Source organism: Gossypium raimondii, chromosome 5 (assembly GCF_025698545.1).
Source record: "Gossypium raimondii isolate GPD5lz chromosome 5, ASM2569854v1, whole genome shotgun sequence".
Lineage (NCBI taxonomy): Eukaryota > Viridiplantae > Streptophyta > Magnoliopsida > Malvales > Malvaceae > Gossypium > Gossypium raimondii.
In genome coordinates, this window is record NC_068569.1 from 50,073,356 (window position 1) to 50,101,242 (window position 27,887).

At 31.7% G+C, this 27,887-nt stretch overlaps 3 protein-coding genes across 21 annotated transcripts; all 3 read left to right on the forward strand.

Moving 5' to 3' along the window:
- Window positions 1-10,561: 10,561 nt before the first annotated feature.
- LOC105766379 (protein ENHANCED DISEASE RESISTANCE 2) lies at window positions 10,562-14,255 on the forward strand. 18 transcript variants are annotated; one of them, XM_052630021.1, is made up of 9 exons: window positions 10,562-10,775; window positions 10,914-11,073; window positions 11,353-11,386; window positions 11,823-11,889; window positions 12,451-12,546; window positions 12,635-12,699; window positions 12,795-12,866; window positions 13,286-13,340; window positions 13,900-14,255. In XM_052630021.1, the coding sequence occupies exons 2-9, from the start codon at window positions 11,008-11,010 to the stop codon at window positions 13,967-13,969; spliced, it is 525 nt and encodes a 174-aa protein (XP_052485981.1). In that variant the 5' UTR covers window positions 10,562-10,775; window positions 10,914-11,007; the 3' UTR covers window positions 13,970-14,255. The 18 variants fall into 18 exon arrangements, 12 of the variants coding, with proteins under 12 accessions (XP_052485981.1, XP_052485983.1, XP_052485982.1 ...); XM_052630023.1 differs by lacking the exon at window positions 10,562-10,775 and adding an exon at window positions 11,225-11,248 and having other exon boundaries at window positions 10,782-11,073; window positions 11,792-11,889; XR_008195723.1 differs by lacking the exon at window positions 10,562-10,775 and having other exon boundaries at window positions 10,782-11,073; window positions 12,795-12,871; window positions 13,286-13,439.
- A 2,994-nt stretch (window positions 14,256-17,249) lies between these two features.
- Window positions 17,250-23,649, forward strand: LOC105767157 (LRR receptor-like serine/threonine-protein kinase RGI5). Of its 2 annotated transcripts, none has more exons than XM_052630903.1 (4): window positions 17,250-18,241; window positions 18,494-18,859; window positions 19,091-19,450; window positions 21,223-23,649. In XM_052630903.1, the coding sequence occupies exons 1-4, from the start codon at window positions 17,905-17,907 to the stop codon at window positions 21,393-21,395; spliced, it is 1,236 nt and encodes a 411-aa protein (XP_052486863.1). In that variant the 5' UTR covers window positions 17,250-17,904; the 3' UTR covers window positions 21,396-23,649. The 2 variants fall into 2 exon arrangements, with proteins under 2 accessions (XP_052486863.1, XP_052486864.1); XM_052630904.1 differs by having other exon boundaries at window positions 18,494-18,568.
- LOC128041108 (receptor kinase-like protein Xa21) lies at window positions 21,830-27,778 on the forward strand. The gene is made up of 2 exons (XM_052630446.1): window positions 21,830-21,914; window positions 26,901-27,778. Exons 1-2 carry the CDS (start codon window positions 21,830-21,832, stop codon window positions 27,776-27,778), a joined length of 963 nt encoding a protein of 320 aa, XP_052486406.1.
- Window positions 27,779-27,887: the final 109 nt, after the last annotated feature.

A 27,887-nucleotide genomic window follows, 5' to 3' on the forward strand; every position in this document is an offset into this window, starting at 1 on the left:
TATGGCGGATATTATCTTCCTGAAGTTGCAGTGGAGCAGATTGAAGCCACCAGCCTTATCTCCTTTAAGTTATAGCAGAGTAGACTAAAGACAGCAAATCTTGTTTCCCTGGCGTTGCAGTGGAATAGATTAAAGCTACAAATTATGGCGGATCTTATCTTCCTGAAGTTGCAGTGGAGCAAATTGAAGCTACCAACCTTATCTCCCTGAAGTTACAGTAGAGCAGACTGAAGACAGTGAATCTTATTTCCCTGGCGTTGCAGTGGAACAGATTAAAGCCACAAGTTATGGCGGATCTTATCTTCCTGAAGTTGCAATGGAGCAGATTGAAGCCACCAGCCTTGTCTCCCTGAAGTTACAGTGGAGCAGATTGAAAGTAGTGAATCTTATATCCCCAAAGTTATAGTGGGTTAGAAAGAGGTAACTTGAAGAAGACGAGTACCGAGAAGTCAAAACTTGGCAAGACTGGGCAAAATTGGCCCTTCTTAGTCTTTGCTCTATTCCCGTTACACGAAAACAAGCAAAGAGGGGCAGCTATAACAAGCCCACTTAGCTCGGGCCCAAACATTAATAAAATGTCCAGATTACAAAATAACCAACCAAAAATTAAAAGCCCAAAATAATAAAATTAAACCCATTACATTAACCCAAAACCCCAGCACAATTTCATTGAAGCCTAAAAAATAGTTTTCAGAAACCCGTAGGGTTTCTAGAACAGTCCACGCTGCTCCTCCATCCGCTTCTCCATGCACGCCGCACCTTCCCACGTGCTCCTCCAGCTGGCTATGCACCTCCAACTCAACAAACAAAGCAACAAGCAGCAAAAGAAACAGAATAACAACAAAAAAAGAAAGGAGCACCAATGTATAACAGATTGACAGAAAATAATAGAAAAAATAGCAGTAAATAGGAAAAAATGTAAAAAATAATGAAGATAATTTCATTTTTTCTCTGTTTCGGCTATAAAGAGAACCGATCAAAATCTGTAAAGGGGGATTCAGAAATCAATCAAAAAATAAATATTTTGTACCAACAACCAGAGAAAAAATACGAAAATAGGGTTGAAGGTTTTTTTCTTTCGTTTAGATTTATTTTAAAATAGCACAGAAAATAAGAAGAAAAAGTGAAAAAGAAGGCTTACCTTGCGACGCTTTCAGATCTGCTCGAAAAGGGGCTAAAAGGCCCTCTGTGGCGCAGCTCCGACCACCGTTCACGGTGGAACTGCAACGGAGGCATGGAGGATTGGCATCAATTTAGGCAGGGTTTGAAACCCTGGCAGAGAAAAAAATTAGGGTTGATAGTTTTTTTTAAAATGGCAGAATGTTGTTTTAAAAAAATTTTGTTGCTTTTATAAAGGGTATAAAACGGCGTCATTTAGGGCATGTTTCGGTGGCCCCAAAATGGCGCCGTATAAGGCAACCTTCGCGCGACCCGACTAGCTCCATGAGGGATCCGCGTGTTTTTTGTTAAATGGGTTATTTATAACCCTGGCCCTTCTACTTTTTATACTTTTGTTAATTTGATTCTTTTTTATTTATTTTTGTTTCTTTAAATTAAGTCTGATAATTTTGTTTCCATTACATTTTAATCCCTAATGAAACGGCGCGTTTTCAAAGAGAAGGGAAAATTACCCTTTTAGTCCATCCTTGTTAATTGCGTGTTCAGAAGGGCCCTCCTTTTTTTGTTTATTTTTTATTTACCCCAAAATTTTGTTTTAAAGCTTAATTTAGTCCTATTTTTTTATTTTAGCTTTTTTATTATTAGATTAATTAATTTAATATTATTATTACTGTTGTTATTTTACCCTTATTATTTATATATTTATTATTATAACTATATCATTAAATCAATTAGTTTTTACATTATTATTTCCATTATGTTTTTATTTACTTACTTAAATACTTTAAATGCATTTATTTTATTTTATTTCCTTTTTTATGAAATTTCAAAACTTTAGACTATTTATTTATTTTTATTATTATTATTATTATTATTATTATTATTATTATTATTATTATTATTATTATTATTACTACTACTATAACCCTAATTTCATACATTTTATAATAGTCTTTCTTAATATTTCTTAGATTAATTCCCTCGATGTTATTTTGTATATCTATTTATCTTTTTAAATTTTCGATATTGTCTTGTTATGTTTTGTATTATTGTTGTTTCCATCATTATTCATTATTATTATTGTTGATTTTATTGTTCTTTGATTAATGTTTATGTTAGAGTAATAGGTGTTATGTGATCATTGTTATTATATGTTATAATTTGTTTACACTCGTATTGTAGTCATCCGTCGACAATATTTTGAGTAACATTTTAAATATTACATTAATTTTGACCCAAATGCATAAATTTTTAATAAGTAATATTTCGTATTTTGGAATTTGAGAGATAGTTCCCTAACTTACGGGGTCTCGATTTTTCAGATAAATCTGAATATCTGAACTATTTTTAAAAAATAGTTTTAAAATCATCTCGGGAATTTAAAAAGGAGCGTGTTCTAACTTATGGAATTTTTAAAAAAAAAACCAAGATAATCAAATATCTTTCAAATAAATAAATTTTCGGTGTTTATTCTCGTTTTGGGATTTAAGATATTGTGTCCTAACTCACGGAATACAATTCTTTTTCTCGATTAACATGAAATACGCCCTTTTTAATTTTATTTTTAAGTGATTTTAACAAAAGAATCGTATTTTAAATCTCTTCAAAAAATTTTAATTTTTCGACATTGAGACATTAACTAATCAATTAGGTACTAATTTTGGGCGTTACGAGGGTGCTAACCCTTCCTCGTACGTAACCGACTCCCAAACCTTTTTTTTTTAATATCGTAGGCCAAAATTGTTTTAATAAATTAAACCGTTAAGAGGTGACCCGATCACACCTCATAAAAATGATCCGTAGTGACTCTTGTTTTCGTTTTTGTTTTCAAAATAAAGGTAGACCCCTTGTTTAAAAAAGGTGGTTTCGACAATCATGAAATTACTTGCCATAGACTTAGTATTTTCTCACCAATTTTCAAGCAATCTGACATGATTTCTCAATCACGATTAATTGAATTCAAGATCTTTTTGGATGACACAAACATTTCAATTTTAACACAAACCAATATTTAGGTTATACTTCAGTGCTTGACAAGCACTTTCACATTTGTGGGATAAGAACTCTAACATTTTAGGATCACATTTAATTCAATTGCATTTAAGACCTCATGATTTTATTCTATAATTTCAGTCTTATTAGCCTTTTCGAAAACAATAAAACATCGACATTAAAGCATGATTTTATGCTTTGAGTGAATCTTAGTTAGGGTATTGATTATTGTTGAGTTTGAATTTCAAGAAATTATTGAGATAGAGGAAACGCCTATATTTTTTGTGCTTTACAAATTTCTGCTTAGATTGCTTTTATTCTTTAGTGTCATGCTAGTTTCAATTTACAGTGCATGATTATATGTAGATTATTCCTAAGGCATTGTCGGTGAAAACAATAAATTGAGGGAGATTAACTTGAATAAGGGTTGAGAATTTTTCTTAAGGACAAACAAATGCTTAAGTGTGGGGATATTTGATAAGTGCTAAAATTGATATGTTTTAACGTCATTCTTAATGTGTTTTTGGTTGATTATTCGATGTTAATTATGCTCCTATTCCTTACAATTTGTGTTTTTATGCTTAATAGAACATTTAGGAGGAAAATGAGTGAAAATCGGAAAATGGGGGCAAACTATAGGACACGAGTTGACCTATTCCACATGACCATGTGACCCACACGGTCATGTGGTAGGCCGTTTCGATTTTGTAGATTTACACTCTGAACTACGAAAAAATGCAAATTTTAGGTTTTTTGAGCATTTTCATTCGTATTTATGAAAAAAAAATAAAAATATAGGAGAGAACCTTCCTAGAATATTGAAGTCGAGTCTAAAGCAGATTTTCATCAAGATTGAAGATTCCCAGTTGATTTCTTAAGAGATTATCATGAATTTCTTTAAGTCTTAGGTTATACTGCCCTTTTGATGTTTTTATTTTTGAGCATGAACTAATTTTCTAAATACCTAAGAGAGATGAACCATATGATAGATTGTGGCACCCCAAACCCGATCGGGATAGATCGGCCCGAATTTGAAGCACATTAGCCACCTAAGTGACTCTCCAGCTAACGACCACCCAAGACACACCCCGACCTTATAACACATCAATCTTATTTAATTATTAGTTCTTTATTAATGCAGAAGTAAATTATGAGCCAATTTTAAACTTTTTCTAGGTAATTTAACCTAAGGGCAATTTCATCATTTTATCACCTATTGTAAAACTAACCCGATTTTAGATCTAAGTCTTTACCAACCTTCTTTTAGTCAAATTATGCAAGCCTAAAATTTTTAGCTTAATTTGAGTTCGTTTACTATGTCTAATTCAAGTTTTACTATTAGGGACTAAATTGTAACTTGAAAAAATTAAAATATCAATTTAAAGAGACAAAAATTCAAAACCCCAAAACCCACACGGGCATGTGGGTAAGTGACACGGGCGTGTGGAGACTGGAGCTATCACACACGGGTGAGTGGGATTGAAATATATGAAATAAAGTTAATCCACTTAATTTTTCCAACAACCATTCTGTACTACCAAACCAAATAACACTTGAAGCTTTGAATAGGGGCGAATTTAAAAAAAAATAGAAGAACTAGAATTAAATTATAAAATTTTGAGAAGTTAAAATATAATTTTATCATGTATTAGTTTATTGTTTTAAAGGGTCTTAATAGAAATTTTTTTTCCCCATTTTTGTTGGGCCAATACCCCTATCTGCCTCTTTTAATTTGCTTCAACGCTAAACCCAATATTCGGTTTGGATTAACAACAATATATAAGTTAGCATTTGTGGAAGTTTGACGAATAAAAATTTCTTTTTTAGAGGTTTAAATTATAAACTTTTGAAAGATTAAAATCAATTTGTATTTTTTATTAACAAAATATAAAAGAAAAAAAACATGTTTAGACAAGCCAAGAGACTTTTGGGATCATACGGGTGATTTTGATGATGTTAATGGTTATTTTGGTGAAGAGGTGAAAAAGAAACAAATGATTCATTATATATAATATAATTATGAAATTCAAGCCATATATTGTATGTTTCATCCATAAAAATTTCATGGAAGGTCCAAAGGTAATTAAATGACTTGTAGGCTTGCTAAATTTCTTTGAAAGGCCCAAAGGCAATTTAACATTCACAAAATAATCTCCAAATACTGTAAAGACAAATCAAATCCACAGCAGCATTAGAGTTGATTAAGCTAAGCATTGGCAAATATTACTTTGATTTTGCATGCAATATTGGCAGAACCCCCTCCTACATTAGAAAAACAACATAATTCATGTAACATTGATAGCCCAATACAAATTTCATCAAGAAAAAAGTCTCTTTGTTTATTTGTAAAACATGATAGTAAAGATATGGAGTTTCGTTCTTCTTGTTGTCCTCATTTAGTTTTCCTTGATCAACAACTGGCCACTAGCCAAAAACTCAATTAGATTAGATTATGAATGATACTTTCAACTATGAAAATATTAAATACAAAACACTCTAAATAACTCTAAATAAATGGAAAGCAGCAAATTACCTGACAAGGCAAGCTAGCTCAATTAAGACCATTGTGTTATACTTGTCTTTGAATTGAAAATTTTATAAGAAAATAAAGATAAAAAGTTAGAAAATACTTGAAAACAGATAAAACTTATATGTCATTGATTGGATAAACTACAATCACCCATAATAGACCTTGTACTTGACTTTTGTTGAGGGAGATCGACTCCTTTAGGAGAAGTCTTTGAGTGTTGTTTGCTAGGCAATCGGTGCTGCCCTCAACAACTAATGGTAGTGTCCCTATGTCGGGATTTTATCCCCAGCTTCTGCGGAATAATTATTGAGGATATGTGCGTAGGGATTCAAACTACCAACCAATGCATGTGTAGCCTTTACCTTGCAACCATCTCCATGAACCCATAGGGCTCTTAGCGGAATCAAGAGACAAAACCCTAACATGATAACAATACCATTTGTTGAGGGCTTTGTTAATAGGGCCATCCCTAGGGAGTTGGCAGGGGTCCCGACCCCCCTTAAAATGAAAAATTTTCTATTTAGGCCCTTTAAAATTTTAAATTAATAAACGTAAAAGTGTACTTTGGCCCCCCAAAAAATGATAAAACTTTAATTTAATCCTTTAAAATTTATAAAAATATAGGCTATTAAAAATGGTGAAATTGTATTTTCTCGTGAAAATTACAATTTAATTTCACCCCCTAAAAAGATTTCCTGGCTTCGCCCCTAATAAAATCTTTGGCAAAAGATTAAAATAAAATTATACCGTAAATGAAAAAAGAAACTAAGAAAATCCAATCTAACCAAGAAAATAACTTTGTTTATTAATTTTTACGAATACCGACATATTATATATATGATTAAAATTCCAGAATAGATTAAAAATGTTGAACTAAAGATAATTTAGTGTGAATTAGTAACCACAAGTGTACTCATTACTCACCATCTCTGTTGAAAATGTTGGATGTTGTTTAGCAACCTTTGTTTGATTTTCTTCAGCTCAACCACAACATCTTTCATATCTTTTCTTTCTTCTGGTAACTCAGCTGAACAATTCAAAGCCAACTCCATGATAGATGAAATACAATTTGCTTTAACAACAATGTACTCATCCTCTCTTCTCAATAAATCAACATCTGCAATTTCTATCGCTCATTTAGGCAATGAACTTCCCATCCAATGCCTTATAGTCTCTTCTTCAACAAAAACATTATTAGTTGGCTTTTTCTTTGTGAAAGTTTCTATTAGGACGATCCCATAACTATAGACGTCAGATTTTATAGAAATAATTCCTGCTGATCCAAATTCTGCATTTCAAGTATAATTAGAACATCATTCACCCTCAGTTATTTCTAAAATGCTTATTCAAATATATATCCACATCCACATGAAACAAAAATATAAAATGCAAATTAGGAAAATAATCATACAAAAATAAAAAAGAATTCACTTAGTGCCATATACCCGACAGTTGCAAGAGTCATGGTTTGCTTCATTACTGCACCTTCTCCCAACAATTTGGCAACGCCAAAATCTCCAACATATGCAACCATGTCTTCATCTAGTAAAATATTGCTCGGTTTTATGTCACAATGAATTATAGGTGTTGGATGTCCATTGTGGAGGTGTCCTTTGTATGATATAAGGAAACAATTTTCAGAATGTAACCATTGCTCAAGGTTTCCATTAGACATGTAATCAAGCACCAAGGCATGTAATATAATCATTTGGAATTGTTTGTGGATGTCGTTTTTGCAATGTGGGACTAGCAATCTAGGTGGACCGCAAAGTGCATAATTCTTCATGAATGATATGCTAGAAAAGTTTGAAAAACATCATTTGCTAGGAATTTCCCCCTCAAGTCTATTGACAGACACATTAAAATATTTTAGATGTAAAAGCTTTTCCAAAGATTTGGGAATGACTCTAGAGAGATTGTTATTGCATAAATTCAAGAATTTCAAACTAATCAACCCATCAAATGATTCAGGGATATGCCCATGTAGTATATTATTTGATAAATCTAATGAAACCTGTTGCGCGGAAGCGTGTAAAAGAGTAAAATTATTGTACTAAAATATCACACTAAGTTCAATTCCCAGGAAAGAGAGGTGGATCACAAAGATCGCTTAAGTACCAGATCTTTCCTAGCTAGAATATCCCTCTATCGTAATTTAATAGCACAATAAATCACTACAATCACACTTGCAAAATATGCAGAATAAACAATAAAGAACACAAGAATTTTAACGAGGTTCAGCAAATTTTGCCTACGTCCTCGGGCACTACCAAATATATTTCACTCCAAAATACAAGTGAAAATTTACAAATAAGGAGAGAGAACAATTGCCTTAAGTAGAGAATGGCAAATGTGGGATGTTGAAAATGAAAAATAGATAGGCCTATTTATAGTTGAAGCTTAAAGATCACCTTGCAAAGTCCCTATACAATTAGGGACCAAAATTGAATTATCCCAAGCCAAATTTCAAACCAAAAATCTATGCCTTAAATGCTTAGATTTTCGGTGCCAAATTTCTAACACCATCCATCTTTGAAAAGTCAAAGATTGTAGGTTGCCAATAATCTCCACCTTGAAGATTTGATTAGGATAATCTTATCTTCACACAATTCTTTCTGCCTTCGACAACAATACTTGATAGTGCCTTCTTCAACTGTTAAACTTGCCAAATATTGATCAAGTTCAAACAATGTTCGAACTTGATTGTTGTTACCACCTTGGTCATCATATCTGCGGGATTATCTGCAGTCTTGATCTTCTGAAGACGAATTTTCCCCTCATCAATAATTTTTCGCAAAAAATGGAATCGTACGTCAATATGCTTTGTACGTGCATGATAGACTTGATTCTTTACTAAATGAATAGCACTTTGACTATCACAATACACGTTAATATGCTCCTGAACCAATCCCAAGGTTTTAACCATACCTTGTAACCAAATAGCTTCCTATACAGCCTCTGTTACAGCCATGTATTCGGCTTCTGTGGTTGACAACGCAACTGTAGACTGCAGTGTAGACTTCCAACTTATTGGTCCTCCAGCAAGTGTAAACACATAACCGGTGGTTGATCTTCGTTTGTCCAAATCACCAGCATAGTCAGAATCAACATACCCAATAACACCTTTACCAAGTGTAGTATCTGGCTTGAACAGTAATCCAACATCCACGGCCTTCAGAATATACCGTAGAATCCATTTCACAGCTTGTCAATATCCTTTTCCAGGATTATGCATATACCTGCTCGCTATACTAACTGCCTGTGAAATGTCAAGTCTTGTACACACCATTGCATACATCAAGCTACCCACTGCATTAGAATACGGAACTTGTAACATGTATTCTCGTTCCATATTCGTCGAAGGAGATAGTTGTGCAGAAAGCTTGAAATGAGAAGCCAACGGTGTACTTACAGGTTTTGTCTGCTCGTTCATGCCAAATTGTTGTAGTACTTTCTTCAAATACTGGTTCTGAGACAAACTAACTCTACCTTGAGCTCTATCTCTACATATTTCCATGCCAAGAATCTTATTAGCTTCACCTAAATCTTTCATCTCAAACTCAAGATTGAGTTGAGTCTTCAATCTCTCAATCTCAACTTTGCTCTTAGATGCTATTAGCATATCACCAACATATAAGAGCAAGTATATGAAAGTTCCTACTTGTAGCTTCTGAAAATACACACAATGATCAAATTTACTTCTTGTGTACCTTTGCCCTTTCATGAACTGATCAAATCACTTGTACCACTGCCTCGGAGATTGTTTCAATCCATAAAGTGACTTCTTTAGTTTGCAAACCCAATTTTCTTTATCAGCAACATTGAATCCATCAAGCTGAGTCATATAGATTTCCTCTTCCAAATCACCATGTAAAAATGCCGTCTTCACATCAAGCTGAACTAGTTCAAGGTCATATATCGCAACCAAGGCTAGCAAAATCTGAATAGACGAATGCTTCACGACTGGAGGAAACACTTCATTGTAGTCTATTCCTTCTTTCTGAGCGTAAACCTTTGCTACCAATCTAGCCTTGTATCAAATTTCATTTTTACCGGGAAATCCTTTCTTCTTTGCATATACCCATTTGCATCCAATTGCCTTCTTTCCCTTGGGCAGTGTCACCAACTCCCAAGTCCTATTTTTATGAAGAGACTGCATTTCTTCATTCATAGCTTGCTTCCACTTTACACCATCAGGGTTACTTATTGCTTCTGTGTAAGTATAAGGAACATCCTCATCTGAATTGGAAGTGCATAGGCCACTATTTCATCAAAGCGAGCAGGCTTACGAATCTCTCTTCTTGGCCTCCTATATGCAATTGAATCTTGTTGCTATTGAAGTTCTTGGGTCGAAACTTCTTCATCATTTGTTCCTTCAATATTAGCTGGATCATCATTAACCTTTTCAAGCTCCACCTACTGCAAAGTGCCACTAGTTTTGTCGTCCTTTTGTGAATCCTTGTTCTTCATCATGGTTGATTCATCAAAAGTCACATCTCTACTGAAAACAATATTCCTTGTATCAGGACACCAGAGACGATATCCTTTTACTCCACCAGTTATACCCATGAATAATGCTTTCTTTGCTCTTGGGTCTAACTTAGATTCTTTTACATGATAATATGCAGTGGAACCAAAAACATGTAAAGAATCATAATCAATAGCAGGTTTACCAGTCCACATCTCCATAAGAGTTTTTCCATTTATTACAGTTGATGGCAACTGGTTAATCAGATGGCACGCATATGTAACTGCCTCAGCCCAAAATTCCTTACCCAATCCAGCATTGGACAACATACATCGAACTTTCTCCAGTATAGTCCGATTCATACGTTCTGCCACCCCATTCTGTTGTGGTGTATCCCGAATAGTGAAGTGTCGCACAATGCCCTCATCTTGACATACTTGAAGAAATGAATCATTTTTGTACTCAGTACCATTATCTGATCGAAGTCGTTTGACCTTTCGACTAGTCTGAGTCTCCACCATCTTCTTCCATTTCAGAAATGCATCCAAAACTTCACTTTTTCTTTTCATTAGATACACCCATACTTTTCTTGAATAATCATCAACAAAAGTAACAAAATAGTGCATACCTCTCAAAGAAGCCACTTTGGTAGAAGAATCGTTTCAAGTACTCATCTATCCTTTTTTTCCCCTTCTTAATTTTGCTTTTTAGGGTCTGAAATTTCTTAAAACTTTGTTCAATTTAGTTGAATCTGAACTGCACTATGGATGCTTATCTGTATGCAAATCTTGTGAATCGTCATAGGACCTCGGGTTCAACTACATAATACAAATTCCACCTCTGCACTTCATTTTTCCTTCAAAATAAAGCTTCGATTTGATCTCTTTTAGTGAGACAAATGGCTGAAAATCTTATGCATGCTTTACAATATAACAGCTATGGCGGAGGCGCTGCTGCTTTGAAGGTAAAAATCTACTATTTTGCTTTTCTTTTTCTTTTTTTTGTACTGTTTATCTTCATAATCTGCTACTGAAAATATTATGCATGATTTATTTTGCTTTTCTTTTTCTTTTTTTGTACTGTTTTTCTTCATATAATTTTGTACTGTTTTGCAGAGACGGAGAGGTTGATACTTTACAGTGAAGTGTTTAAATTTTTTATATGGACCTGCTTGACATAAACTTGAAAAATAATGGGCAGGGACTTGATTTTATAACGCTGTGAATTTTTGTGCTTTTTACAGCATGTTGAAGTTCCGATCCCAACTCCAAATAAAGGTGAAATTTTGTTTAAATTGGATTGTAGATTGGTTTGTAGACTGGTTTGTATACTCTTTTATAATTTAACCAACAAAATAATAGACTGGTTTGTAGATCTCTTAATTCAAAATGGATAGCCTTTCAATTGCTTCGAGTTTTGTTTCTACTTATTGTTTTAAGCTGGAAAGGTTGGTTTTCTTTTTAAAGGAAAGTTTATTCTCCCTTAATTCTTAGATTTCCAGAACTGTGATGTGTTCTGTTTCTTTGTGTGTGTTTGGTTTATTAACAAATCTGGTTTTTTTGGGTGTTCAATTTTACTGATGAAAAATAAAGATTCCTCAAAATATTGCTTGTCATTTTCTATGACAATTTTTTCATGAAATAGCAATTTGGCTTTGTGTTTTACGCCTCTCTAATTGGCAGTGGGACGACCATCCTGCAATCATGGTTGTAGGTGTTGTAGATGGAACTTCAGAAGCCATTTTCCAGACACTAATGTCTCTTGGACCCTCAAGATCAGAGTAAGCTGCTAAGTACTTTGTATTTTTGTTAGCTCTTGTACCCTTTTCCAGAGCCATGGCTTGATTTAATGGTACTTCAGTTCTATGCATATTTGTAATCATAGTAAATCTAGCATTGTGATTCAATGGAACAGATTGGATTGTAATTGTTATTTTCTCAGTTGGCAACTTTTTATGTGCCATTAAAGCTGGTCTTATTGAAGTTGTAACGGAGTGAAAATGTGAACTTCAGTTTGATGCATGATAGAAACTGAAACCATGTAATCTTTGCCATTTTAATGTGAACTTCCAGTCTATGTAGAAACTGAGTATACTAAGTTTAATAGTACACAAAAAACCAGAAGTCTAAATTTCGAAGATGATATCCTGCACAGATGTGGCATCTGTATTTGGTGCCCAATCCGATTCATCTATTTGAATTATGATTACTGCTTTGGTGTTCTCTTGTGCATTGTAAAGTCGTGCAAAATTATAATTCTGTTCAACTAGCAGTGTATTTTGCATTTTATGAAATTCCTCATTTTTCTAAAACAAAGTGTAACTTTGCAAATTGTCTTGCAGATGGGACTTCTGTTTCTACAAGGGTAGTGTGGTCGAACATCTTGATGGTCATACTGATATTGTTCTCAAGCAGCTATATAGTGATTGGTTACCTTGGTCAGATCCAAACTTCTTATTTAGACATGATGCTTTGCAAGGCAAATGTTTCTGTTTATATATTTTCACTAATTAATTATACTTGCAGGGGAATGAAAAGAAGGGATCTCTTGTTGCGGCGCTATTGGAGAAGAGAAGATGATGGAACATATGGTAGTAATTACTCTTAGGAAATTCTTAAAGTTCTATTCAGAAGTCAGAACCTGGTTGAATTGTAAACTCACTTCTTTTGGTTGATATTATCACAGTTATTCTCTACCACTTAGTGGTTCACAAGAAATGTTCCCCACAGAAAAGCTATGTCTGTGCCAGCCTTAAAAGTAATGTATGCCTGAAATTTATGCATAAAAAGAGATCTTTCTAAGTTCTCTAAATATGATGTACATATTACAAGATGCATGAGCTGTTTTTAGTTTAATTTATCATGCAAGAGTTTTTTTCCTTGGTATCCCTTGTGTGCACGAACACATGCAGATAGACTGGTACTTGTGTGTGTGTTTGAATGCGGAAGCATCCTTTGGCCTCTCAGCTTGAACACTGCTGATAACTGCTTATCGCATTGCTTTTATTTTGATTTGATCGGTTTTATCATTGTCCTGATATATGCACCAACACATTTGTGAGATGTGGCATATGATGCACACTTAATATCCTTTTTAAGTAAAGGGAATGATATTGATATTAAAAACAAATAAATAAAAAGTTAATCTACAAGGTTAATGTTTGGCATTTCTTGCAGGTGCTGGATATGTCATATCTCCAGTGACTGAAGGAAAACACTCTGTTGTGAAGCTGTAATTATTGATTTTACATTCAAATGGATTTTTGGGTAAAATTGCTTCATATCTCATAGAGGATGTGATATACTGCAGGTGCTTGCTATGAGCAGCAAAGTATGAATGAATGTGATTATCAACTTTACAAATATACATAGTAAAGTTTAAAGTATGAATCGAATTGCTATGAGCAGCAAATTTAGGGATAAAACAACGTCACCCCAAATTGCTGGTGGAGTTTTTACAGCGTTGAAATGCTATCATGTGTCCTAAAAAAATTAAAAAAAAAATTAAAACAAGCATGTGCCATGAACTAAATCTTTGTTTTAGCAGGTAAGTCCATGGAACAATTTTTTATCCTTGTAGTTCATGTTTTATTTTGATTTTTCTGTGATTAAACTCTAGTACTCAGGGCAGTAGTTGTTGGGATGTAAAATCTGTTGTCTATCTGCCTAAATATATGACAAAAGGCAGAAGTACATATTGGAGATACTCTCACATGCACATTCATTCGTTTGAAACACGATATCTAGTTATTTGTCTTTGAACTGAGTTGGATTTTTCCATGCTTATGTAGGAACACATGCCCTATGCCCTATTTTCGTTTAAGGACCGCCAAGGAAATTCTGAAACTGAAAGCTGATTGATCGGATGTGTATGCCGGCTTTTATCGACTACTTTCGAGGCCTTACTAGGAATTGAAATGGTGTGCAAAGAGATTGCTTCTTTTGATCTGATTTTTTGATATAAATATTGGACAAAGTATGGATATTTTACTGCTGTTAGTAAAATAGGATTCTCTTCTTAGGATCTTAGTTTCTTCACTTGTATTAGACTCAACAATGACTTGCATTGCATTGGTGTTGATTTTACCAAACTTTCGAGGTTTACAATTTTTAATTTTTATTAATTATTTACGTTTTCTCACTTTTATCAATTATTATTATTATTTAAGCTTCCTTTATTTGTCTTCTTTTATCATTTTCATAGAAAATTTTATTTAAATAATATTTTTTATTTATCCTTAAAAGTAAATTTAAAAAATAAAACATAATATAATATTTATCATAAAAATAAATATTAAAATAATTTTTTTGTATGATATGTTTTTAGCGGCGTTTTCGCGAGCTAAAGATTTGTTCTATAGCGGCGTTTGTGGGAACAGCGCCGCTAAAGGTCATGGTCTTTAGCAGCGTTTGTGGGAACAGCGTCGCTAAAGGTCATGGTCTTTAACGGCGTTTCTGGGAAAAGCGCCGCTAAAGGTCGTGGTCTTTACCGGCGTTTGTGGAAAAAGCGCTGCTAAAGGTCGTGGTCTATAGCGGCATTTGTGGGAAAAGCGCGGCTAAAGGTCGTGGTCTATAGCGGCGTTTATTTCCAAAAACGCCATAAAAGTTAGCGACGCATTCAATAGCAGCGTTTTTTGCGGCGCTTGTCAAAGGGCCGCAAATACTTTTAGCGGCACTAAAAAGTGCCGCTAAAGGCCTAAAAAAGCGCCGCTAAAAGCCTGTTTTGGTGTAGCGGCGCTTTATCCACAAACGCCACTAAAGAACATGACATTTAGCGGCTCTTTATCCACAAACGCCGCTAAAGAACATGACCTTTAGCGACGCTTTACCCACAAACGCAGCTAAATGTACCGTTCTTTAGCAGTGCTTATGAAAAAAACGCCACTAACTTTGGCAGATTTGTAACATTCAATTTTCATCCATATACAACCCTTCCTATAGCATGAAATCTAACCAAAAACCGTAAATCTAAATTATACTTCAAATTCAACAAAAGATATATGATATAAATTGATAATTGGAGTATAATTCAAAATATTCTTACAATAATATTAAAAGTTACAATGTTAAAAATATTCTTACAATAAGAAAACAAATGTCTAAGATGACGAACATTTTTCATACACCAAGGGGTTTTCTTCACTAATGAAGAAGACTTTGCCAAATTTGTCCAATGTCATTCGCATAATAACTTCTTCAATCCCAGCAGCCACAGAAATCTAATTCAAAACTGACCGTTAGTCTAAAAGGAAGTACCCATGCTAACTATAGCAAAAGGATGTTAAAGATGTTGATAGTTTGAGGCAGAAATCGCATATCAAACAGGTACTTTAATAATGTACAGAAAAATAATGATGATATCCAGAATTAGTGCACTTAAATTTAGCAGTTTCAATTTTTCATACTTATCAAGTGAATCAATTCTCTTATTCAGCTTGAAAACCAAAGGTTCCATGTTATAGACAGCCATATCTGACGGACTATATTCAACTTAAAGAGCGCTCTTTCTTATTGTCGGCAAAGAAATTCTGTAATAAAATTGAAACTGAAAATTTGGGAGGAATATATTAGAAATTGTTGGAAGTTCTTTTTTTCTTCAATCTTTATTTCCACTATTATAAAAATTCTCTCTCTCTTTTTTCTAACTCTATATTTTTAGGGTTTAAGATGATTCTATATTTTTGAATTCTTAAGAAATAATATTTAAATGTTTCTTATGTAATTCTAGTGTATCTGAAAATATAAAAAATATCATCTATGTAGACTACATAGAAATTTTTTATATTTATTAAATATAAAATCCATTCGTCTTTGGAAGATTTGTGGTGCATCACATAATTGAAATGACATCACTTTCCATTGGTAATGTCCATTGGGTGCACTAAAAGCCGTTAAATGTTTGGACTTCTCTGTTATCATGATTTGCTAGAATCCTAATTTGTAGTCAAATTTACTAAAATATTTTGTTTGTTTAGCCTGATTAATTCAAGTAACTATAAAAAAAATATATTTTGATTTAATCTTTTATAATTAATGACCATACTACCTTTTTTTTTCTTTTTTCTTTTTTTTTTATTTCGCATGATTTCTAACCTTAATTTGTATATCAAATTCTTCTATATCTTGTTTAGATAGATCATAGATTTTACTCTAATAATATTATTGAGATTTTCTAATTTAATACTATAATATCAAGGGTTATATTGTCATAATTTTAATGATTCTTCACTGAAATTATTATCTAATATTTTAAACAACTAATGACTTGTTTCAAGTTGTTTAATTTGTCCCTTTCTTGGTGGTGAACTTTTTTGCCACACACAAATTTATGATTTTCTACTAATAATATTTCTATAAATACTTTTTCTACAGATAACATAATTAAACTTCTATCAAAAGAAAATAACAAATTTTATATATAAAATTATTTCCTAATAAAATATCTCCATATATTTATGGAAAATATAATAATTTAGGTATCACAAATCTTACATTATTTATATAGATTGGTACATTTTTAGCTTTATATTGAATTATGATTTTGTTACCATTTATTCCAATAACTCTTATTGAATGCTTCATAAGTTCTCATTTTTCTAAAGGATTCTCATTTTATTGCAACTACTAGTTGTAGTAGGTTAAAACTTAATTAATTAAAATAATAGTAAATTATGATTAAAATTTTTTGACTCCTGATTCAATTTAGACTAGGCAAATACAAATGACTCGTTTTATTGTTTAAAAATTATAATTAAAATTAAATTTATAAAAATATAAAAAATAATATAATATTACTTTTATATTTCTAAATAGTAAAATGAGTCGGATAGAATTACAATTACAATCCTGCTCCCAAAGTGGGCTGCCTAACCACAGACTTACCCAGGAGATAGACGTGGCAATGAAGAAATTTCAGACTGGAATATTTGGATTTCTCAAAAAATAAATTAAAAAGAGAAGTAGTAAATTAAAAATATAAGCCGAAAGTCTCGTGTATATCGTTTCAATTAAAGTGAACTGATGGGCTAGGAGTTTGAAACTAAGGTTGGAGAAGTCAGTGAATAGCTCCAAACTGATTTGTCTCCTTACTGAACACTTGTTAGGGAAAAGTTAGTCAAATAAAGTATGGATAGGTATGAATGGAGATATGAGTTTTCTTGTTGTAATGGCAGTGAACTTTATGTATGAGAAGTGTGCAAGGGTTGAAGCCTATTTAAGCATGTTGGCTGGGTATTTCTTCATAAATTCAACTTCCCTTTTCCTACTTTTTCTTTTCTTGGCTTATTTCGTCTTGCTATCATGAACTACAACACTTGCTTTCATCTTCTTTCACTTTTATTCATACAATGTTCTATTGTTTCCTTGGCTATGACAGTCCGGAATCTCAACTCTGATCAGTTTGCACTCTTTGAGTTTAAAGATCGCATTGTCGATCCTCAAAATGTGTTGGCAAACAATTGGACGAACTCTACCTCTGTTTGTAAGTGGGTTGGTGTTTCTTGTGGCATCATCCATGAAACAGTTGTAGCTTTGAATCTTACAAACATGAATCTTAGGGGTACTAACCCTCCACACCTTGGAAATCCTTCATTTCTATTTTCTATCGACTTGAGCAACAACAATTTCTACGGCCATCTGCCTAAAGAATTTGGCCAATTGCATCATTTGAGGATCATTCGATTAAGCTACAACCGTCTTAATGGGGAAATTCCATCATGGCTTAGGAACTTGCACAGAGTTCAAAGGTTGGAAATGAGAAATAATAACTTCACAGGCACAATCAAACACTTGTCCACATGTCCAATCTAGAGATCTTGAACTTGGGATTCAATCAATTATCTGGCCAGGTTCCATCTTCCATCTTTAACATTTCTTCTTTGAAAAGGATTCATTTTCGTGATAATAGTCTTTCTGGTGGCTTGCCCGATGATCTGTGTGTCCATCTTCCCAAGCTTAAAGAGCTTTACTTGAGTAGAAATGAATTATCAAGTTCTATTCCATCAAGTATAAACAAATGCTGCAACCTTCAAATTTTGGAATTGTCTATTAATCAATTTAATGGGATCATTCCAAAAAGCATTAGGAATTTGACACAAGTTAAACAATTATACTTGGGGTTGAATAACCTAGAAGGTATGCCTTTTCCTTGATGTCTTTAGTTTAAACACATTTACCCCACCCCTTTCTTTTAAATTTAAAAAAAATATATTTGCAATATAAATACCAAAAATAAGAACTCTTTCTTTCAAGAACTAATATATACTTAAATATGATTAGAATCTAACATATCCATATTATTTCATAACGAAAAAAATAAAAAGCCTCTTTGATTTACACTAACAAAATAGGTAATTTAACACCTTGATGTTTCGACTATGTCTGCAGGTCAAATTCCTGAAGAAATCGGTAATCTTTTTAGTTTGGAAATGCTTAATATTCAAGCAATTAAAGGCCTTACAGGTCAGATTCCGACTTCGATCTTCAACATTTCTTCTCTCAAGACTATTGCTCTCTCCAGGAATAGCCTATTAGGTAGTTTGTCTAATGATATGTGTCAACATCTTCCCGAGCTTGAAGGGCTTTACTTGCATAGCAATGAGTTATCTGGTAACATTCCGTCAAGTATAGGCAAATGCAACAACCTTAAAAATTTGTTGTTGTCTCATAATCAATTTATGGGGATCATTCCAAGAAGTATTGGAAATCTAACACGACTCCAGGAATTATATTTGGGGTTTAATAATTTAGAAGGTAATTAATTTCCTTGATTTCTTGAATTTAAAGTATTTTTTTAATAAACGAGCTTGATTTGTAATAGATAACAAAAGGAAAAACTTCTTATTTCATTTGATGAAAAAGATGTGCTGAATTATATTAAAATCTAACATCTCCAAATTACTGTAGAACAGAAAAGAAAACCTCTTTGACTTATGCTAACAAAATAGGTAGTTTGACATATTGATTTTTCGACCATGTGTGCAGGTCAAATTCCTGAGGAAATCGGTAATCTTCTTGGTTTGGAACTGCTTACTATTAAAGCAATTAAAGGCCTTATGATTCCAACTTCGATCTTCAACATTTCTTCTCTGAAGACCATTGATCTTTCCAACAATAGCCTATCAGGTAGTTTGCCTAATGATATGTGTCAACATCTTCCCAAGCTTGAAGGGCTTTACTTGAGTCGGAATGAATTATCTGGTAACATCCCGTCAAGTATAAGCAAATGCAACAACCTTAAAATTTTGGCATTTTCCTATAATCAATTGACGGGGATCATTCCAAGAAGTATTGGAAATCTGACACGACTCAAAGAATTATATTTGGGGTTGAATAACCTAGAAGGTATTGAATTTTCTTGGTTTCTTTAGTTTAAAGTATTTTTCTTATAAAAGAGTTTGATTAGTAATAGATAACAAAAGTAAGAGCATTTTATTTCATTCTAGGCAAAATAGTTCAAAATAGTTAATTTGATGAAAACAAATATGCTTAAAAATATTAAAATCTAACATCTGCAATTTATGTAGAATAGAAAAGAAAACCTCTTTGACTTATGCTAACGAAATAGGTAGTTTGACACCTTGATTTTTCGACCATGTGTGCAGAAAATCGGTAATCTTCCTAGTTTGGAACTGCTTAATATTAAAGCAATTAAAGGCCTTATAGGCCAGATTCCAACTTCGATCTTCAATATTTCTTCTCTAAAGACCATTGATCTCTCCTGTTGCACTTGATTTTTAACTACTTTTAAATAATGTTTTTTAAAATTATTCTAATTAGTTTTTTTTATTTTGTTATTCAAATTTATATTAATTTATATAATAAAATTTCAAGTTATAATTAGAGTATATGTACCATATTTAGTATACAATATAATTTTACTTCATATAATTAAAAATATTATTAAAAATAATAAATAATAAATATAATTAAAATATATCACTAATTTTTGTTAATTCAAAAATAGTGTTAATAATGTTTTATCATCACTAAATCATCTATAAAAATCTAAAAAGTGATTTAGTGTTAATTCAATTTCATTTTTACTTAATAAATTGATCTTCAAAGTTTGTAGATGATATATAATTAATATAAATATAATATATTAGATCATATAAATATATTATCTATAAATTTATTCATCAATTGGGTTTAAAGATCGCATTGTCGATCCTCAAAATGTGTTGGCAAACAATTGGACGAACTCTACCTCTGTTTGTAAGTGGGTTGGTGTTTCTTGTGGCATCATCCATGAAAGAGTTGTAGCTTTGAATCTTACAAACATGAATCTTAGGGGTACTATCCCTCCACACCTTGGAAATTTTTCATTTCTATTTTCTCTCGACCTGAGCAACAACAATTTCTATGGCCATCTGCCTAAAGAATTGGACCAATTGCATCGTTTGAGGATCATTCGATTAAGCTACAACCGTCTTAATGGGGAAATTCCATCATGGCTTGGGAACTTGCACAGAGTTCAAAGGCTGGAAATGAGAAATAATAACTTCACAGGCACAATCCCTCAAACACTTGTCAACTTGTCCAATCTAGAGATCTTGAACTTGGGATTCAATCAATTATCTGGCCTGGTTCCATCTTCCATCTTTAACATTTCTTCTTTGAAAAGGATTCATTTTCATGATAATAGTCTTTCTGGTGGCTTACCCGATGATCTGTGTGTCCATCTTCCCAAGCTTAAAGAGCTTTACTTGAGTCGAAATGAATTATCAAGTTCTATTCCATCAAGTATAGAGAAATGCTGCAACCTTCAAATTTTGGAATTGTCTATTAATCAATTTAGTGGGATCATTCCAAAAAGCATTGGGAATTTGACACAACTTAAACAATTATACTTGGGGTTAAATAACCTAGAAGGTATGCCTTTTCCTTGATCTCTTTAGTTTAAACACATTTGCCCCCCCCTTTTTTAAATTTTAAAAAAAATATTTGCAATATAAATACTAAGAACTCTTTCCTTCAAGAACTAATATATACTTAAATATGATTAGAATCTAACATATCCATATTATTTCATAACGAGAAAAATAAAAATCCTCTTTGATTTACACTAACAAAATAGGTAATTTAACACCTTGATGTTTCGACTATGTCTGCAGGTCAAATTCTTGAAGAAATCAGTAATCTTTTTAGTTTGGAAATGCTTGGTATTCAAGCAATTAAAGGCCTTACAGGTCAGATTCCAACTTCGATCTTCAACATTTATTCTCTCAAGACTATTGCTCTCTCCAGCAATAGCCTATTAGGTAATTTGCCTAATGATATGTGTTAACATCTTCCCAAGCTTGAAGGGCTTTAGTTGAATAAAAATGAATTATCTGGTAACATTCCGTCAAGTATGGGCAAATGCAGCAACCTTCAAATTTTGGCATTTTCCTATAATCAATTGAGGGGGATCATTCCAAGAAGTATTGGAAAGACTCAAAGAATTATATTTGGAGCTGAATAACTTAGAAGGTACTGAATTTTCTTGGTTTCTTTAGTTTAAAGTATTTTTTTATAAAAGAGTTTGATTAGTAATAGATAACAAAAGTAAGAGCATTTTATTTCATTCAAGGCAAAATAGTTCAAAATAGTTAATTTGATGAAAACAAATATGCTTAAAAATATTAAAATCTAACATCTGCAATTTATGTAGAACAGAAAAGAAAACATCTTTGATTTATGCTAACAAAATAGGTAGTTTCACATCTTGATTTTTCGACTATGTGTGCATATGAAATTTCTGAGGAAACCGGTAATCTTCTTGGTTTCGAACTGCTTAATATTAGAGCAATTAAAGGCCTTACAGGTCAGATTCCAATTCGATCTTCAACATTTCTTCTCTGAAGGCCATTGATCTCTCAAACAACAACCTATCAGGTAGTTTGCCTAATGATATGTGTCAACATCTTCTCAAGCTTGAAGGGCTTTACTAGAATAAAAATGAATTATATGGTAACATTCCGTCAAGTATGGGTTTATCGTATACTTTTATCATTTTAATCTGATAATAAACAATAAGATTTATATGAATTGATTTTTTTAGTTTTTAATTTCTATTAAACTTTAAAAAGAAATTATTTTATTGCATAAACTAATCTATTTTGTATAAGTAATTTTTTTAAAATCATTAGAAATCCTTTGTTTGTAGAAGAAAAGAAACCAATGTGGAAAATATATTTATTTTAAATTTTATTTAAAAAAATTGGTGATATTTGAATCCACATCAATACATAAAACCTTAAATTTATCACTTAAATTTATGATGTCACAAATTAATTTGACACCAACTTAGGAATTGATGACAACATCATCATAAATAACTGTATTCATTTAGTATTCTTCATTTAATGTATTCATATGTTTAAATTATGTTTTACTTACAATTTAAGCTATTTTTATTTTAATATGGTAGATATGCCATGTGTTATTATTAAATAGTTTCAAATTATACATTTCATTATTTATCATAAGTTATTTTAAAACACAAATTTATGTTCTAAATATGTGGTTCTCATAGTCATAGACATATGTGTATTGTAATCGGCCCAATTTGCCCGGGCCCGATTGAAATAAAAAACCAGAACAATAAACAATGTCCAGTTTTTACAAACCCAAAATCAATACGGCCCAATTAGCCTAAACCCAATTAGCCTAAGCCCAATACCCTAGCCCAACTAGCCTAAACCAGAAGTCAGAAACCCTAACAGCTGTTGCGCCGCAATCGAACACAGGCTCTGCCCTCGTGCGTGCGCCACTGCCAAGTAGCTGGTCACACCTGCAGCAAACAACAAACAAAGCAACAAAAAGATGGAGGAAAAGAGGGGCAACAAGGACAACAAAAAATATAGCGAATAGGATAGAGAAAAAAGATAAAATTCTTTGTAATTTTTGGCTATATAAAGCTGATTTTAAATCTATAATGAGGTGAGGCACACTCACAGAATCAATACAAAAAAGAAATCAAAATTGAAAGGAGGTGATTTGATTTTCTTTCTTTTGTCCTTGGCATCTTTCATTTTTTCTTTCGGTTTTTCTTTTCTGTTCTTTCATTTTTTAATCATATACATATACATAAAAAAAGAGTTAAAGGAGAAGTCGTTTACCTGGCTTTGCCCGCTCCGTCGCCATTGGAGATCGGGCAAAGATGGAAGGCCCTAGAGTGGCCTGGTTGTTGGCGGCGGCCTGGGGAACTGGGTTCAAAACCCTAGCAGAGGAGAAAAAGGGGCGGCCTCCCTCTGGCCTAGACTTAGGACTGAAACATTTTGTTTCAAATTTTGGGGTGCTTAAGTAGATGTATAAAATGACGCCTTTTGAGGCTGGTTTTCATAGCTTCAAAACGGCATCGTTTTGGCCGTTCAGTGACCATGACCCGCGTTGTGACCCGACCCGGGGAAGGATCCGCTCGTTTTTTTGTGCAGGGGAAATTTTCGTAAATGGTTCCTTGATTATTATAGCGTGTTCAAATAGATCTTTTTATTTCCTTTAAATTTTGCCCCGCATTTGATTATTTTGTTTTTAATTAAGTCATCATAAAACGCTGCGTTTTGGAAGGGAGGGGATATTTTCTCATGTGGCCCTCCATGTAATTCGCGCATTGTATTTTAGTCATTTATTCTATTTTATTTTATTTTATTTTATTAATTTTTTTTATTTCAATTTACTCCTTTTTGTTTGGATAATTGCTCCTATTGGACTTTGTTAATCCATTCCTTTTATATATATATATGTCCATTCTTTATTCTGTTTACATTTAAATTTAATAACAAACATTATTGTACACATCTATTATTTATTTTATTGATCTTAAAAAATACATATTTTAAATTTAACATTATTTCAATACTTAAATTCAATATCATTCGAATTCCTTTCATATTATTATAACTATTGACCTTTTATTTATTTTCATTTTTATATATTATTATATGTTATTAAACATTTATATTATTATATATACTATTATTTAAATTATTATTAAACTTTTCATTTTATATATATTACTTATTTAGATTAATGTATGTACATTATTTGGTATACTATATATTTTTCTTATATATTTGCTTTAAAATTTATTTTGATATTATAATTTCACATAGTATTTCTTTTATTTTCCTTTAAATCTATTGCAAACTCGTATATATACATTGTTATGATGAAATTTTATGCATGTAATTTACCGTATATTGATAATTTTAAATTTTCTCCTTTGCATGCTATTTTTTTTTACTTTTATTTTATTTTAAAACTTATTATACTTTGTTTGTATTAATTTGCTTGATATTCCTTATAATTCATTAGCTTTTAATGTTAGTATTTGCATAATATGTGATGTAAGATTATTGCTCTTATGCGTATTGTATTGCTTATTTGTATTTATTGATTCTTTATCGCTCATTAGTGTACATTTTAGTTTCCGATTCACCATATCGCGTTGTACATTATTATTCCATTGTTTTTGTTTGGTCAAAAGATTACGTTAAATATCATTCAAGTATCGAGAACATTTTTATTCAAAAAGTTTTCAAAAATAATGCGACACTCGAAATTTGGGATCCTCGAGAAGATTGTGTCCTAACTTATTGGATTCCAATTTTCCTCGTTGAATCTAAGAAATCGAGTATCTTTTTTTTAATTAAAACACACAAATAAAAAAACTCATTCTCGGGAATTCAATATGTTGTGTCCTAACTCATTGGATATGACATTATTTTCTCGAGACGAGGATTCTTCTAACAAATAAAAATAAAGGCAATATTCGATATTTAGGGATTTTGTGAAATCGAACCCTATCTTACTGGGTTTTGATTTTCTCATTTGACCCAAATAATCAGATATCCTTCTCAAAATGCATAGGTTTTAAAAGTCAAAAGATAAACTTAATTTTGAGGATTTAAAATGTTGCACTCTAACTTACTGAGTGTGACAATTTATTTCTTTGAAATAAGTGAGTCTCATCATCTAATTCATTTTATTCAAATTTTCTTTTCAAAGGATCATATTTTAAAATCTTTTCAAATTCTTGACACTTAAGACATTAAACAATCAATTCAGTACCAATTTTGGGCTTTACAAGGGTGCTAACCCTTCCTTGTGCGTAACCGACTCCCGAACCTATTTTTTCAAAATTCATAGACCTAAAATAGTTTTCAAGGCGATCCGATCACACCTCATTAAAAGATCGGTGGCGACTCCAATTTTCGTTTTTAAGTAGACAAGCAAATTTTTTATTTTCAAAAAATGGTTTCGACATGTATGATAAAGTTTCTAATAATAATTTAAGTATAAAGTAATTCAATATAAATTTTAAATTTTTATTATATATTTTTAAAAATAATATTTTAATAGAATCAAAATTGTTATTTATAAGGATGCTAAATTTTCTTATGAAGTGAATTTATTTAACCAAATATTTTAGTAAAACCAAAATTCTTATATAAATCTTAAAAGTAATAAAAATATTTAAAATAACAAATTCAATAATATAATAAATAACAAAGACTATATAATTATCAATTCAAAAGTTTCTCAAAATCCATGCATTTATATATATTATAGATATATTTTAATGGCTTAATGCACAGTTTATTTCCTACAGCATATTGCTCTTTCTTTTTCTTTTTATTTTTACTTTGGTCTTTAATGTTTTTTGCCCACTTTAGTACCTAATATTATCAAACATTCCTAGTGTAGTCTCTAACATTATAGGTACTCTTAGTTTAGTCTATTGGACGTTAAAAAATAGATTGAGATATCCAACTAATCATAAATTGCCATGTGGCATATGATGGCATCATGATAACATCATCATCTAGAAAAAAACCAAAAAATCTTTAAAATTTCAAATAAAATTATATAAAAAGTAACTACACTATAAATATATAATTGTTTAAAAATAAAATTTGTTAATTTTAAATTTGCAATAAATAATAAAATTATTAAAATTGTTAGAAATTGTTAAATATTGTAAAAATTATAAAAATTTATTAGAAATTATAAAAGGCGATAATTTTTTTAAAAAGTTAAAAACTAGTAAAATTGTGTAACTTGAAATAAAGTATATATTCACTAATATTTTAAAAAAATTAAAAATTTGATATTAAAATTGTATATTGTGGTACAATCAATTTTTATAAAAAATATTTTAATAAATTTTTAATTTTTTAAAAATATCAAAATTTAGTACTTTACCAACTTCTCAATTCATTAACGGGAGGATAATGTACTTCAGCATACTTGAACCCACATTCTCCTACATTGGCAACAATGCACATGCCAATCAAGCTAAGACTCAATCAACAATTCTTTAGAATAATTATAGTTCTTAAGATATTGGTCTAGACACAAATAATTTATCTTGAAATAGTAAAACAATATTTGGAATAATTAAAACATAGATATCAAGTTTATTTTATTTTTCAAAGTGCCATACTAGCACAAAAACTTTTTAACAGTGTTAATGAATGAACCTGAAATTTTCAGTTCAAAAGTAGAGAGACTAAATCATAGAAAATAAAAATATAAAGATTAAATTTCAAATATACGAAAAATACAAAATTTTGAGCAAATAATAATCTTTAAATTTTACACTATAATTTAATAAAATTTAATAATTAACCCAATAGATAAAAATAATGCTTTAACATTTTTGTTTCCCAAATCATAACTAATTATTATTCAGTGACGGTCTCATTTTTAAGATTGATTAGATGCCACATTCTCATGCCAAACTTTTATTTTTATTTTATTTCAAGTTTTACAATATTTTAAAAAATTATTAGATGCTATTTTACAGGTAATTTACCACCCATCACTAATGCTCCAAAGCTTGAGATTCTTTTATTGTGGGCAAATAAACTAAGCGGAAACATTGCCAACTCTATCTCCAATGCTTCCATGCTTAAGGAACTAGACTTGGGAGATAACTTATTCTCTGGCCCAATCCCTAAAACGCTTGGCAACTTAAGACACCTTGAACGGTTCCAAATCGTAAACAATAATTTGATCACAGGATCTACTATTGATCATGAGTGGAGCTTTCTTTCTTCTTTGACGAATTGTAGGAATTTGAGCACAATAGATGTTTCAGGAAATCCATTGAGTGGCGTTCTTCCTACTTATATCGGGAACCTTTCAAAATCCCTTCAGTACTTTCGTGCCAAAAAGTGTGAGGTTAAAGGAAATATTCCTATGGAAATAGGTAACTTAACCAACATGTTGGTTTTAGAACTTGGTTATAATAAATTAAGTGGATTCATTCCAACATCAATAGGACTGCAAAATCTCCAAAGTCTAGGTCTTTCCTCTAATAAATTAGGAGGGCCCATCCCAGAAAGCCTTTGTGATTTGGAGAGATTATACAAGTTGAATTTAGGGTTGAATAAGCTGCATGGATCCATACCCTCTTGTTTGGGTAATATTACTTCTTTGAGATATCTTTACTTAGATTCCAATAAATTGAGTTCTGCAGTACCCTTAACTTTGTGGAATCTTAAAGATATCTTAGAAATAGTTTTATCATCAAACCATCTTCACAATTCACATGCTACTGATGCTGGAAATTTGAGGAGTCTACTGACACTAAATTTATCAAAGAATCTTCTCACGGGCGAGATCTTATCCTCATTTGGGGGTCTTCAAACTTTGGTTTTATTGGCAACCTACAATCTTTGACTTTTCAAAGATGGATGGTGTCAGAAATTTGGCACCGAAAATCTAAGCATTTAAGGCATAGATTTTTGGTTTGAAATTTGGCTTGGGATAATTACAATTTTGGTCCCTA

Excerpts from the sequence above, each read along its gene's own strand:
- LOC105766379 (XM_052630021.1), top strand. The coding sequence starts at position 11,008 with ATGGCTGAAAATCTTATGCATGCTTTACAATATAACAGCTATGGCGGA. Across the intron at positions 11,387-11,822 it reads GATCCCAACTCCAAATAAAG|GTGTTGTAGATGGAACTTCA; the intron begins GTGAAATTTTGT and ends TCATGGTTGTAG. Across the intron at positions 13,341-13,899 it reads AAACACTCTGTTGTGAAGCT|GAACACATGCCCTATGCCCT; the intron begins GTAATTATTGAT and ends ATGCTTATGTAG.
- LOC128041108 (XM_052630446.1), top strand. The coding sequence starts at position 21,830 with ATGTGTGCATATGAAATTTCTGAGGAAACCGGTAATCTTCTTGGTTTC. Across the intron at positions 21,915-26,900 it reads AGCAATTAAAGGCCTTACAG|GTAATTTACCACCCATCACT; the intron begins GTCAGATTCCAA and ends GCTATTTTACAG.
- LOC105767157 (XM_052630903.1), top strand. The coding sequence starts at position 17,905 with ATGTCCAATCTAGAGATCTTGAACTTGGGATTCAATCAATTATCTGGC. Across the intron at positions 18,242-18,493 it reads GGGGTTGAATAACCTAGAAG|GTCAAATTCCTGAAGAAATC; the intron begins GTATGCCTTTTC and ends CTATGTCTGCAG. Across the intron at positions 19,451-21,222 it reads GGGGTTGAATAACCTAGAAG|GTCAAATTCTTGAAGAAATC; the intron begins GTATTGAATTTT and ends CTATGTCTGCAG.